Source organism: Cuculus canorus, chromosome 2 (assembly GCF_017976375.1).
Source record: "Cuculus canorus isolate bCucCan1 chromosome 2, bCucCan1.pri, whole genome shotgun sequence".
Lineage (NCBI taxonomy): Eukaryota > Metazoa > Chordata > Aves > Cuculiformes > Cuculidae > Cuculus > Cuculus canorus.
The window spans coordinates 78,289,206-78,303,979 of record NC_071402.1 but is presented as its reverse complement, the minus strand read 5'-3'; the positions used below and the strand labels follow the sequence as shown (position 1 = coordinate 78,303,979).

The 14,774-nt window shown below is 36.6% G+C and overlaps 1 protein-coding gene across 1 annotated transcript in view; it reads left to right on the top strand.

The window, feature by feature from the left end:
* DNAH5 (dynein axonemal heavy chain 5) overlaps nt 1-14,774 on the top strand; it is a 123,333-nt gene that overhangs the window by 15,434 nt on the left and 93,125 nt on the right. Inside the window, exons 10-17 of the mRNA XM_009570288.2 lie at nt 228-350; nt 2,166-2,381; nt 4,080-4,187; nt 4,911-4,996; nt 5,766-6,087; nt 10,683-10,889; nt 13,109-13,280; nt 14,561-14,706. Coding sequence (XP_009568583.2) covers nt 228-350; nt 2,166-2,381; nt 4,080-4,187; nt 4,911-4,996; nt 5,766-6,087; nt 10,683-10,889; nt 13,109-13,280; nt 14,561-14,706 — 1,380 coding nt within the window. The remainder of the gene's footprint in view (nt 1-227; nt 351-2,165; nt 2,382-4,079; nt 4,188-4,910; nt 4,997-5,765; nt 6,088-10,682; nt 10,890-13,108; nt 13,281-14,560; nt 14,707-14,774) is intronic.

The window sequence follows — 14,774 nt, the reverse complement described above, 5'->3', positions numbered from 1 at the left end:
TACAAGGTGGATAGGTCTAGGATGAGTGATGTTAACAACATTTTGGTGGTGTAATGGTCTGGAAGTTAGATATTGCAAGGAGGACAGTCTATCTGTGTGGCTGGTATTTGGTATTGCTGTTTTGCAGGCTTTAGGATAGTGGAGACAGAGGTGTAGGATGAGACTGAAAGAAGGGCAAGATCTACTTTGTCTTGAAATGTTTTATTCACAGCGTTAACTGCTTTTAGGTGACCAATCAGATGATCGCAGCATGTAAATCTTACATTACAAACAATAATACGACCACCATTTGGAATCAACCTCAGGAGAGAGTTATGGAGAAGATACAAGCAGCCATTAGACTTAAACAGGTAGGTGTGAAGAGCATGCAGAGAACAGAACGCAAGATGAGATTTAGGAAGGCATGATTAGGAAAATTTTATGTGGGGAAGCACTGTTATAATGAAGGCAAATGAAGCAACCAAAAAATACCTTTGGGAACTGGAACATTTATATTAAAGCTAACAGGGAATTTAGTCCAGTGCCTGTTGATCTTCCATAAACAGGATTTTGATGCTTAGCCTAACTTAACTATGCTGCTTATATGAAAATTATGCAGATTTTTGTGCATGAGTTTCTCTAGAAAGTTTCTTCTCACATGATGAGGAGGGATGTGTGAAATGAAAACAGAGGGAATTACTGAACTAAATGTATTCCAAAGATGTGTGGGCAAGCTATACTTTTATAAAGGACAGTTTTCCAGTTTGCAAAGACTTGTTAGGAAGACAGCTTGTTTTTTTTTTAACATACACTTCCATGAACATTTTGGAAATTATTATGTTTTTTCTTCTTGCTTTTTTTCCCTTTAGAACATAGGATTATAGGATAATTCATCTTGGAAGGGTCTTCTGCAGGTGTCTAATTTACCCCTCTGTGCAAAGCCAAAGTAGGGGTAGATATAAGATCAAACTTATTTATCCAGTCCCTTCTCAAAATTCTCCAGGGATGCAGAGGCTGCACAGCCTTCCTGGTCAACTTTTTTCACTGCTTGACTACCCTTAGAATGAAAAATGTTCTCCTGATATCCAGTCAGAACATCTTCTGTTTCAATTAATGTCCATTGCCTCTTGATCTCTGTCCATATGTGAAAAGCCTAGCTCTGTCTTTTTTATAACCTTCCCATAGGTATTGGAAAGTTCATATTAGGTGTTCTCTGCTATTACTTTTTGATTCTCTAATAATATGTGCTTGTAAGACCAGAACTTTATCCTGATGCCTTTTGAAACAACAGTCTTGCATAGTTCTAGCATAAATTAGCATAATTTTTTGTCTTACCATCAGCAGCGAGTAGTAAATCTGTATATTTCTGTAGAGATAAAGCAATTTATTCAGTTGCTGCATTAAAGCATGTTGAAAGATTAGGTTTTTATTTGACTATTATTAATTTCAATAGCTTTTGGAAAAGCAATAGATTAAAACTTAAAGTTTGAAACATTGAGAGCTTATGAGATTCTAGGCCCTCCGTATTAATATCTCCAAGTGTGGTTATTCATACATACATGTAATAAAAAATAATGAACATTGTATTTTAGAGAGACCTACTCTTTAAAGAAACCATTTCAAGGAAATCTGTTGATGATGTAATCTGACTTTGGGAAGAATTGAATTTTGACATGTATGGATTAAGGTTTGTGCCCACATAAGATAGCAGAATGAAAACTGGAATCTTCTGTGGAGCTTAATTCAAACTTAAAACGGGTTTTCAATTTTGGAAAACTTGAAACATTACTCAATAAAACTGCTCAGTATACAGTTTTTACTTTCAGTTTCTGAAAACAGAAATCTAGATTGTCATCTTGAATATTCACAAAACACATTCAGTAAACACTTCAAGCCCTTCAATAAAATGGAGGGAATAGAATTTCACGCTAGCTAAGGATGGAGTGTAAAAATACTTACAGTGGCAATTCATTCATTTGATGAAATGTGTGACCCTGTAATGGTATTGTTGGGTTAGTTTTCAGAGAAAAGTTTTATTACTGTCTTTACAGTGTTCATGGTTGTTTATGGGTGAAACTTCTACTTGCTATCACGTTAGGGTAACAGCTGCATTAATTCTACTCTAGTGGATGACAGTGCCTTTTATTATATGATTGACATTCTTTTAAATTCTTCTTTGTTTTTAGGAGTATCAAAATTGCTTTCACAAGATAAAAGAGAAATTGGAACAAAATCCAGCTGAAAGACAGTTTGATTTTAGTGAGGTGTATATCTTCGGAAAATTTGAAACCTTTCATCGACATCTAATAAAGATAATAGATATTTTTAGTGCTATAAAAACCTACTCAGTTCTACAGGAGTCTAAGATAGAGGGATTGGAAGGAATGATCATGAAATATGAGGTACACAATGAATTTTGTTATCCTGTCAGTCTGACTTGAAGTTTAAACAGTGAATAATTATAAAAATTATTGAAGTGTTTATCAAGAGAAAAATTAAATTTGTAATTTGTGCTAAAATTGTTGGGTAGTAGCAATGTAAACGTGTGATTGCTAAGGAAGCAAGCAGACAAGGTGAAAAGGGAGAGGTGGTCATGGGAAAGAGGTATGTTAAAATCAAAGTTGATTGAAAAAAGCAACAAAATGGGGGGGGGAGTCTTTGTAACAGGAGTAAGTGGAGTCGTGGTTTTGTGTTATGGTCAGAAGAAAAAGTGGGAAGTGCAACGCTTTTCTCTGTTTACAAATGTATTGTTAACCCTGAAAGTGTACTGTGACCAAAATTGCAGACTGTCTTCGTCTCTTTCTGATTATTCTATGGGTACCTGATTAGTACCTGCCACTGATGATGGCTCCATTACCATGGTGGTTGATGCTGCAGTCAAATGTTCCTTGCAGTTTGGGATGAAACTAGCACTTGTTCCATTTCTGTGCTGCATAAATACAAAAGAATATAACTTTGATTTCTCGAAATAAGTAACTTAAACAGACCAAAACCAACGAAAAAAACCTTGAACTCTCAGGTTTACTTTGTTTCATTAAGGAAATAGTGAGCTTATTCCAGCAAAACAGATTATTGAATTTACTTAAAATCTGTACTCTAGATGATTGTACTCTATATCAACTTTGTGTTTTATGAGGGAAGAGTTAATTCACAGATGGCCGGCTTTGGGGAGAGGGAGGAAGTGAAACAGCTTACATAGTTTGCTCTGGAAAGCTCTTCAAGTTTTAGGCTTTTTCTTTTGTGACAATGAAATCCCTTTACTTTGTTAGTTTGTGGTCCTTTTATTTAGTAAGCTTAAACAACAGGGAACGCTTCTAAGAATATAAATATGTTAAATCATACTCTTTTCCTTCCTTCTTTCTCAGATTAACTTTCTTTCTAGCAAGTAGAGTTGTTCCTACTTTTATGGGGCCCGAGTTAATGTATTGTATATCTTTCTTAATGCAGTATCATAATTATGGCACTTGTAAGTATTAAAATAAATCAATATTCAATATATGGAGTTTGTAGACTGCTTTTAGAGATCACATACAATACAGTGGCAGTACAGGCAAATGTGGCATTCTAATATGCTTTACCTTTTCCTTTTCATTGTGGCCATGAGTAAATCACTTTGCTTTAGTTAAATATCCATAAGGTAAAATGGGAGCATTCCACAGTCCACTTGTTCAGTTCAGTCCCTGTTGCCATCTGAGATTTTGATTCTCTGCATGCATCTTTCGCAGTTGCCAGTCTTCTCCTTATTATTTTCTGTAGTCAACTTTAACTTTTAAATAGATATGGTGAACTTCTGCATTAGAGAATATTTAATGTTAACAAATGTCTTTGAAAAGCAAGAGTCTGAATTTTCTGTCAGTTCTAATTGCCTTCAAACAGAAGTAAATAATATAAATTAAATTCATATGGCTATTGCATGAACTTGTTTCCTGCAAATATGTCATTTAAATGGTTTATTTATATTGCTCAGCAATATAAATTACTGTAAGTAATGGTAAAGGTAAAATGTGAATGTGCATAGCCTCTTGTGCTAAATGTTTTGGTGTGGTGGTTTTGATATGACATTTTTTGTGATAATTATCTTTTTCTGTGAAACTATTTAGAGCATTGTTGACATCATGAAGAAAAAGCATTACAATTTCCTGAATCAACGGAACACTGAGTTTGATCAAGACTATGAGGAATTTTGCAGAGAGATAAATGATCTTCATGTAGGTTTTATGATTCAAATAAGTATTTAATTTACTGATGAATCTTCATGAAAAAACCCCAAACCTCTAGCTGTATTACTACCAAGCAAGTTATCCAAATAGTTTGTATCCTGAAATTGAAAAATTATTCTACTATACTTCCACTTTGAAGCTTAACATGTATCATCTCACTTTCAGACAGGTTTCATGGGACAGGTCAGAAAGGGCCTCAAAGCCTCCAATTAAAGGATTTTTCATTACTGTGCTTTGTTTGGAAGTTATGCTAGCAAGAATAACACAAAAATGGATGATTGCATTGCGTGAATGGGAGCAAAGCACAAACAGGTTGGATAATGAACTTTCCGTACCTGTAAAACCACAAGTTGGTGAAAGGAAAGGGTATCTGTAGAAGAAAAAAATTGAGTAAATACTTGTCTTGCTTTGGCTGCCAAAGATGTGAGCAAGCATTCTTTAAGAACAGCATGGTGGAACTTTTGAGGGTACAAAAGCTTTTGCTAGTTGCACAGCTACAGAGGGAACTTGGAAAGGAAATACCTTGGCTGTATTTTGTTTAATTCTTGAGGGAAGGAAGAATGGGAAAATTGGTGCTTATTGAAGTTAGTTTCATATAAACAAATGGTGTTCCAACATAGTGCATAAAAAATCCTATCAAATAATACGTGGCATATTTGAGCTGTATGCCTTACGTAGTTCTCTGCTCTAGAATTATTTCTTCTCCTTCAGGATCAATTAAGGATTTTCATTGATGTCACCTTTGAAAATGCTTCGAACACTGAAAGAGCACTACGCATGCTAGAGAAATTTGAAAGGTATTATGTCCTATCTAGATGGCTGGAATTCTGTCAGGCGATGGGAAATAACACTTTGAGGATGGTGGGAAGTGGGACGAGCAGAGTAGGAGACATCGACTTAAATACAGCTAAAAATAACACAACCTCCTCTCACTCAACTGTTCAGCTCTGTTAAAGGATGTCTTCTAGGCAGTGTGAATGAATAAAACCCACATTTTTTTTTTTCTAAGAGAAAATGCAAAATATAAGTGGACTTTGAACCTAATCTTTCAAACTTAGCATAAGCACAGGAATATTTTATGGCTCTTACCATATTTGCCTTAGCTTTGTCCTTGAGCAATAACATTTGTTACCACAGTGCAGTTAGGAGAGAGTAAAATACTTGTATTAGGAAGTAGTGGAATGTCTTGATATATTCACTTTGTTGCAAAGCAGCCATGGGCTTTCTTGCATCAATTCTCTTGTAGTATTCTGTTTAATGGAGTAGATTGTTAGTGGTGGATTGGTTACAGTTTGCTGCACATAATTTTAGCTCAGTGTTTGAAAACAGTGACAAAATAGAAAACACATAGGCTTACTTGGAAAGTTTTATCATCTGGTCTAAATCTTGGTTATTGGAATCAGGTTGTGACAGTATTTGTTGAGGCTTTAGTGAAAACTGCTGCTAAAGTACTTAGTTTCTAAAGAATGCAAGGGAAACTGGAATGACTGTATTTTCCAATAATGCATAAGAATTTCAGAAGCATTGAAGGATTTTTTTTTTAATGGCTGTTACTTTTCTAAGCAGATTACAAATCCCAAATCTTGGCATTGATGACAAGTATCAGAAAATACTTCAGAACTATGGTCATGACATAGAAACAGTCTGTAAGATCTACACTAGACAGAAGCAGGACCCTCCACTGGCTCGTAATCTGCCTCCGATAGCTGGTAAGATCTTGTGGGCACGCCACCTATTCCATAGGATCCAGGAGCCCATGCGGTCATTCCAGCTGCACCCGACTGTTCTGCAAACACCAGATGGCAAGCATATAATTCACAACTACAACAAAGTAGCAAGAGTTCTTATGGAGTTTGAGGTGATCTACCACAGGGCATGGCTTCAACAGGTAAGCCAACTGATTTTGATTAGGATATTTCTGTTAAAAAAATGCATTTTTGTTGTTGGTAGACTAATAACATTTAGCTTTACAGACTAGATTGGATTCCTTCTGTTTCAAGCCTTAATGAAACATTAGGTTACAGCAGTGTGAAGGAATCCCTGGTTATAAGCAGTAGGTAGGTATGCTCAGCTGCAGAATTCAGGTGCCTCTTAAGTGAGAGATGCAGAAAGAAAAGGTACTTTATAAGAGAATATTTCTGTTAATAAACAGTGCCTGCAATCCAGTAGCTGAATTTAGGAGCAATTGAAAGACTTTCATTAAGACTAAGAAGTCATAGTTATAATGTAAAACAAAGATTCAGCAGTGGCCTTAGCTGCTCCTCTGTCTGTGCCATATCCTACTGAAGACAATCATCTGTGGGGAGAGTTGTGTCGGCTGGTTAGCTTAAGGTAAAAGCAGACACAGAGGCTTCCTCTGGCCTGGACAATATGAATTTGGCTTTTGAGTGATGATCTATGGGTGCACTGTACACTGAATGAATATATATGTATAAAACAGCAGTCTTAATAGATAGAGCATCCTGTAAAATTAGTAGCATGCTCAGTGCACAAATGTGTTTTGAGCCCACCGTGGGTTAGCCCTGGTAGGCAGCTAAGCACCACACAACTGCTCAGTTACTTGCCCTCACCCACTTCAGGAAAAGTAAAAGCAACAAAACTTGTGGGTCAAGATAAGAAGTTCAGTAAGTGAAGGAGAAGTAGAGGAAGAAAGAAAGAAAACAAAATAAATGTTGCAAAGGCAATCACTTGCCACTTCCACGGGCAGACCAGTATTCAGCCAGATCCAGAGCAAAGGATGGCTAACTCTTTCAGCCTCCGCTTCTCCCTTTTTATTGCTAAGCATGACATTACCTGGCATGGAATTTCCCTTTGGTTATTTTCGCACATCTACCTGGCTTTGCCCCCTCTCAATCTCTTGTGCAGCCCTCCAATCTACTCTCTGCAGGGGTTAGATTGACAAAGAGAGAAGGATTTGATGCTGTGCAGGCACAGTTCAGCTACAGTTTGAACATTAGTGTATCATTAGCATTGCTTTGATTACAAATTAGAAACACAGAACCTTACAAGCCAGACCCACTACACAGCCATATCATTCTTGAACCATTTGGTAAGGCAGAACACTTTGTAATCTGAATATTCTTCAGAAAACATCATTTACCTTAAGTTCTAAATATTACGTGACTGACTTTTGTCTCTTGGTTTTTATACATAGAACCTCTGATTGCCTTCATGTTATCAGATGCCTTCTTCAGGGACTACCTTATAGCCTTGACATCTCTGCAAGTTTCTACTATTCTGCTGCCATATTTTCCACTTCCAGTTTCTTTCTTGCCTTGTCAAAAAGCATGCTGTAGGAAAATTTGCCTTAGCCTCTCAGATATCAAAGAGAGTGATTATAATATTCAGATGACTGTTTTGAAGGTGGTGGCACAATTAGCAGTGCATGACATGAATATTGGGGTTGCCCTGTGCAGAGACTGGAGTTGAACTTGATGATCCTTGTGGGTCCTTTCCAGCTCAGGACGTTCTGTGATTATATGATTTGCCTTTTGTTCTTAGAACTCAGACCCAACTTTTGTAAAATGTGAAAATCTCTGGTGCTGATAAACACCAGTTTTCTCAAAGCTAGTCTTACACCACTAAGATGAGGTGTCCTGCTGTCTCTTGTCTGATCTGAATATACTAAGATTTCCTGACCCTTCCCCTTTCACACATGCATTTGCCATGAAGGTTTAAAGGATCATCATATTTGATTGTCTGATGCTGCAAGTGATAGTATTTTTCAATTTGGTATATTAAACCAGGATAAATAACTACAATATTATAGGTTGTATAGTATGCTGTACTTGGACTGCCTCGGGTCTGGTGCTGGATATATGTTACTGATGATTAATCTGGTGTTGACTGCCAGCTGGGAATCCAGGAGCCCGAAGAGTATGACCTCAACTGTTCTTTCATTATAGATTGTTTCAGGTGCATCACATTTAAGTTTAGCACTATTGACCTCTGTGTAATTGGTTTTCCTTCCAGGCAGTAATGAAAATTGCCACTGTTGTACTTAGAAATGTCTAACTTCAAGTGCTTATTCTGGTAACTTGAGAAGCCTATCTTTAATTTCATGTGCTCTTCATAGAGAGCTGGTATGGTATATGTATACCTTATGTTTTATGGAAGAGGAATTGTGATGCTTCAGGAAGCCTTTGGATTTGTTTAGTTTCCGTTTTGAACTCACTTTCTGTTTTGATGTCAGTACTGTGCTGGATACCTGCATTGTTTCAAGTATACTGATGGTAACTTTCACTGAATTGAGCCTGCTGCTCCTATAAAGTCTTTGTCTGGGCACTTTCGACACTTAGTCCTATTTTCAGTTGCAAAGACTAAGGAGGATGTACGGCAATGTTTTTCTCCTTTGGCTAGATGATCTAGTGGTCAGATTTTGTGACATGCACCATGCCTTGATAGAGCAGTTAAGTAGTTTCTGCTTTCATCTCTTACAAGATGACTGTAATATCCAAGGCATTTCCCCTGAACTGATGCCTGCCTTTGTGAGGTCCTAGTCATGTGCTAATTCTGTTTTGTGCTAGGAGAAAACATCTAGTTTCTCCAGTAGCAGGGTCAAATCATACTTTGAAGCCATCTAAACCCGCTGAGCCTGCTCCAAACTTATACTCATTATGGTATGAACAAAGGGAGGTGGATATGAAGACAACTTCAAGTTTTTGGAATGAACGCGTGTGCCTTAAAAATACATGAAAAGTATACCCACTTTAACATTGATGCACTTGTCTACCAGATGTGGCAAAAAAAAAGTATCGCTACCGTTCCCTAGTTGCCTCTTTGTTTCTTAAAGCAAAAAGAGCGCTGACGGTGTGGACATGAGTATCGTAGAACACGAGGTGGAGCTCCTGTTCTACTCGTGAGCGAAAAAACACGCGAGGGGCGCAAGTGTAACCTGGAGAATACAAACGCAACCTAAACAGGGCTGGAGCTCCTACTACTTGCTCCTACTACCTAGTAGTCTTTTATATAGTGGAAATAGTTAAACTTAGTGTCACTTTCTGATATTTCCAAACATTTTTTTTTTTTTCCCCTTTAGCCTGTTTGTTACTGGATTGTTACCACTTTGTCTATTTTTTTTTTTGTAATGGAATTAGATTTAAAGCCATTATTTCTGTGCTTTAGCCAATGATGTTCAACTTGGACATATTAAAACAGCAAAATACCGGAGAGTGTGGAAGTTAATATGATTCTCTGGCAGCGTGAGATTTGTGGCTTCAATATACCCATTATTTCTGTTATATTAATAATGAAAATTGCTTGGAAGAAAACATAAATGGGAATGGAAGAAAACGGTAGTTGGAATAAGGAGTCTGAAGTCCAGAGAAGAATGCAGTAAGATTTGCTGGTGAACATTGCAGAAAAAATTCAGCTCCTATTTAATTCAGCTCCACTGAGGGACTTGGATTCCAGTGGATAGAGCATGACAGTGTCACTGACAAAGCTTAATTTAGATGATTTCTTGAAAAATACTGTGTAAAATGTCATGAATAGCACATGGTACAGCTGAAACAAGCAGTGTAGTCAACTATATTTTAGACATTGAAAGGGGACACAAATTTTTAGAGTGTGTTCCATAAAAAAAAAAAAGAAAAAAATATTCTGAAATAAATCAATGGCTTTTGAAAATTTTGCTTAAAACAAGCTCCATCTCAATGTAATCTGATACATGAATTTTGGGCTGTAAATAAAGAACACTAAAAGAGCATCAGGAAAAGGACAACTGGGAAACAGGAATAGCAGCCAAGCCTTTCAAGTAGGAGAGGTTTCCTTACCTAAGGCGTGGCTTCTTCCTGGTGTTGGTCACATTTTCCATGTGTGATGGTCATATCCGTACTCTCCCCTTTAATCACATGGAGAACAAATGGTATTATAATATTCAAATAAGCCAGCTAAACCAATAGTGTGATTAGTCTTCCCTTTCAAGAATCAAAAAAAAAAATCTATAATAAACATCAATTGTAGTGTTTTAAAAAATGTGCCCAGAGATCAGTTATAATTGGGAGTTCCATTAAGACTGGAGCATGGTATATCTGTTACGTAGTGGAAAACAAGTGAAAAGAGAAGTGAAGATTAGTTTGTTCAAAAGATATCTGAAGTAGTTATCCAAGAATAATTTAGTTACAAGGAGGTTGTGTGCAGCCTTGTTGCAGAATATGCAATAAGTTTTAAGGAAATGAGAATTCAGATTTGAAAGAATAGAAGTAAAATACTCTATATTCTGCTTTTGATGTTGGACTATGGAATGCAGTTTATGATATCTAAAAAAATGTCTGTGGCATAAAGAACAAGTTACTTGGGTAAGTGTTTGGGTATGTACAGATTGCATAAATAAAATTGTATTTTGTTGAGTCATACAATATCAGCCTTTATGGTTAGCAATACCTGATTTTAGTATCTGCCAACGTGATAATTATATCAAAATCAAAGTGCTTTGTTGTACTGCCTTCTCTGATCAGGAATGACGACTTGTGTTTCCTGCAGATTGAATTAACTGAAAGAGGACTTCAGGCATCTCTCTTGGTAAAAGCTCCAGAAACAGGAGAATTATTTGTGAATTTTGACCCTCAAATATTAACTTTAATCAGAGAAACAGATTGCATGGCTCACATGTACCTTGAAATCCCGCCATTTGCAAGTGTTATTCAACAGAAGAGAAACTGGTACAAGAAGATTGTCAACAACTTGCACGTGGGTTTATTTTAGTTGTGTGTATATATGCACATTAAAATGTGTAGGTTTTTCTATATGGAAGAGAAAAAAAAAATCCCCTATTGTGGAGTAAGAAAGCATTGGCAAATCTGGCTTTCATCTTTATGACAGTCTTGAGCCACTTCTAAAAAATAATTTCTTGGCTTTGTATTTTATGGGAAATGATTTGAAAGTTGCGTGGATTTAGGGAAGCTCTTGCAGAGCTTCAGAAAGATATGAGGATGGGGGGGGACACAGGCTCATAAGATGCTTCACTCTGCTGCCTGGCTTATAAATGATAAGCAGTTTCTCTCTCATCCAATCCTGGAATCAACATTAGATACGATTTGTTTTGAGAGAATAGTTGGTGGAGAGGAGCAGGTTGTATGCCTTTAAAAAGTGTAGAGCGTACAGCAAATAACAGCATAGGTCCTGCACCAGCATTTTACACATGTGTCTGTGGAATAATTTAAAACAGAAAAGCTAAAACTTCGCTTTCTCTCATCTCTTAAATCCTTTGGATCATTTTGACTGCCTATGAACAGAAGAGGTTCTCAGTGGCTATGATGAGGATTCAAACATAGATGTCCAGAAAACAAGAGCTTCAAAAAAATACTTGATTCTGAAATGAGAAAAAAATGTGATATTTGTCACAAATTTGCCAAACGTGGAAACAGAATCAGTAGGCTAAAGATGCATTAGAAACCAAATGCCATTTTAAAGTTGTGGTAAGGCTGCTCTAATAAAACTGCTAAAAAAAAAATCAATTAGATGCATTTTTTTTATTTGGGCTTTTTGTTTCCTTGAACATCAATTAGGGACTGAAATTTGTAAACCTTTTTCTGTGTTGTAGTTTGGTAGGCAGCTAAGCATCACACAAGCAGCTTACGTACTTCCCCCACTGGGGTAGGAAGGAGAATTCGAAGGTTAAATTTGCAAAAACTTGCGAGTTGAGATAAAGACGATTTAATGGGGAAAAGAAAAACTGCATGTGCAAGCAAAACAAAAGAATTAATTTACTACTTTCCATCAGTGGGCTAGTGTTTAGCCATCACCAGGACAGCAAGGCTCCATCATAGTTATGTAGGAAGACAAACATCATAGCTGTGAATATTCTCCTTCCTCCTCCTTCCCCAGCTTTTATTTTTTAGCATAATGCCACAGCTAGGCATTGCCAGCAGGTCCAGGGAGGTTATTCTCCACCTCTACTCCAGTGTTGGGACACTCCACCTGGAGTATTGTGTCCAGTTGTGGAATCCCCAACATAAGAAGGCTATGGAACTATTGGAATGGGTCCAAAGGAGGACCAAAAAGATGATCAGAGTGCTGAAACACCTCTGCTATGAGAACATGCTAAGAGAGTTGGCGTTGTTCAGCCTGGAGAAGAGAAGGCTCTGGGGAGACCTTACAGTGACCTTTCAGTACCTGAAAGGAGCCTACAGAACAGCTGGAGAAGAACTTTTTACAAGGGCATGTAGTGATAGAGTGAGATGGAATGTCTATATACTGGAAGGGGGAGGATTTAGATTAGACATTAGGAAGAAATTCTTCACAATGAGGGTGGTGAGACACTGGAACGCGTTACACAGGGAAGTTGTCTATGCCCCCTCCATGGAAATGTTCAAGGCCAGGCTGGATGGGGCCTTGGGCAGCCTGGTCTAGTGGGAGGTGTCCCTGCCCATGGCAGGGAGGTTGGAACTGGATGATATTTATGGTCCCTTCCAGCCTAAACCATTTTATGACTTTGATCCCTTTGGTCAGTTGGGGTCAGCTGTCCCAGCTGTGCTCCCTGCCATCTTCTTGTGTGTCCCCAGCCTATTCAATGACAAGGCAGTGTGAGAAGCAGAAAAGGCCTTAGTGCATTATAAGCACTGTTCAGCAACAGCTGAAACATCAGTGTGTTATCAACACTGTTTTGGTCACAAGTCTAAAACATGGCACCATATAAAAAAATGATCTCCATGCTTTCTAAAAACTGATACAATCTGTAAAGATTAATTTCCATGTAAATTTGAACTCCCATTATTATAAAAAGCAACAAATAGTGAAATTCTGCCAAAAATAATGAGAACATTTCCCAAACAATTAAGAATTTCAGTGATGTACATCAAAAGGAATTTTCTTAATTTAAATTATGATTAATATAATTTTTATTATATGAATGGGAAGAGGCTCAAATCAGTGTATATTACACAATGTGTTCATTCTGTTTATTTCAGATGATGCTGGCAGAATATAAAAGAATTAAACTTAAAATATGGCACCCTGTTGAACAACTGGTGGCTCCTTGGTTAGCAAACGTTGATGAAGCTATCCAACCAGGTCTAATGTTACTGACCTGGACATCCTTTAACATTGAGAAGTATATTAATAAAGTTTTTGAAAAGCTAGGTGAGTCCATTACCTCCTTCCATTAACTTCTGTTTGTTTGTATCTATCCAAACACAAGCTACACTATTAAGCTTGCTATCCTTTATATGATTTGCACTTAGTTGACTTATACATGAAAGAAATAAACTTTTTCACCTGTCCTGTACTTTGTGAAACCTCTGCTTTATAATACTGTCTTCTTTTTGTCTTGTGTATTTGTCATGGTTTTACTGATATGCATGGAATGGTAGTTAGAATTAAACCAAGCACAAAGTAGTCAGCAAAAGTCCTGCATATTCTCAAAGAATGATAGCTACTTTTTAAAGAGCTCTTAGATTTCAGACTTTTCTTAATCTTGACTTTTGTTTCTGTAATAAACAAAATGAGTTCTCAGGGAATAATATCTCAGTGGAGCTGGTACTGTCACTGCTCAATAACTTTTAATATTAAACTTTTTTTAACATCTGTTTCATCAAAGCTAATGCACATGCTTCTTGGGTGACAGTTTTGGAAACCAGATGAACTTGTCTTTTCAAAAGATTATCACAAGATTGCACTGTGATGCATATTTTTTTTTTTTAAGACACCAGGTTGCTTTTGCTTTAGCTTAGTTACTACATCTGCATAGATTTTTATTTTTTTTTTTTGAAATTATATAAGTTGTAATGATGGGAATTTTCTTTAGTTGAGATGGTAAGTTAAAATGCATTTTGGGTGCTAGACCATTCCAGTCAGTTTACTTTTGAATAGTATAAGTAGTTTGACTCTGAAGCAGACATCTTGCTGCTATTTCGATTTTAGCATTGAAAGGAAATTGCTATTAAACAGTGAAAATTCTAGTGGTGCTTTTCTGTTAACTATAATTTGGCTTCTAACGTTGTTTTGAAAGATAGACATTTTATTTGTCAAAAGTTTCTGGTGCTAGCAGGTCCTCCAAGTGCTAACTGGTCCAAGCTGTAGGAGAAGGAGAAGTATTCCTGGACTGCAGCTGAATTTTAATATTTTTGTGTTTGAAATTGATATACTTTAAGCTCATTTTATATTTATTTATAATATTTTTCCTGTTATTTTTTAGGATATATATAGCGTATGCTAAATGAGCATGTTATGCAAAAAATTAAGTGCGATTTCAGTAGTGGACATTATCATAACAGTTTAGATGTTTGAAGTAAGATAGTTAATGTGTAGAATTCATATGCAATTGAATATAATGTTTTATTGAAGTAAAAACAGGTAGGACTCTGCAAAGGCTATTGTTTCAGACTTTTAAGCTTGTTGGAATCTTCTGCTTGCTTCAAAAGCTGAGCTGGATCTATTACTTGATCGAGTGAACAACTTGGTTGAATTTCGTATTGATGCTGTTCTTCAAGAAATGAGTAAAGTGCCGCTCTGTAAGTTGCCAGAAGATGAACCACTGAGCTGTGAGGAATTTCTTCAAAAGACTAAGGTTATTAGATTAAATTTTTGTAAAGAAGAATTCAATAACTGTATTAAAATATTTTTCCTTTTTTAATG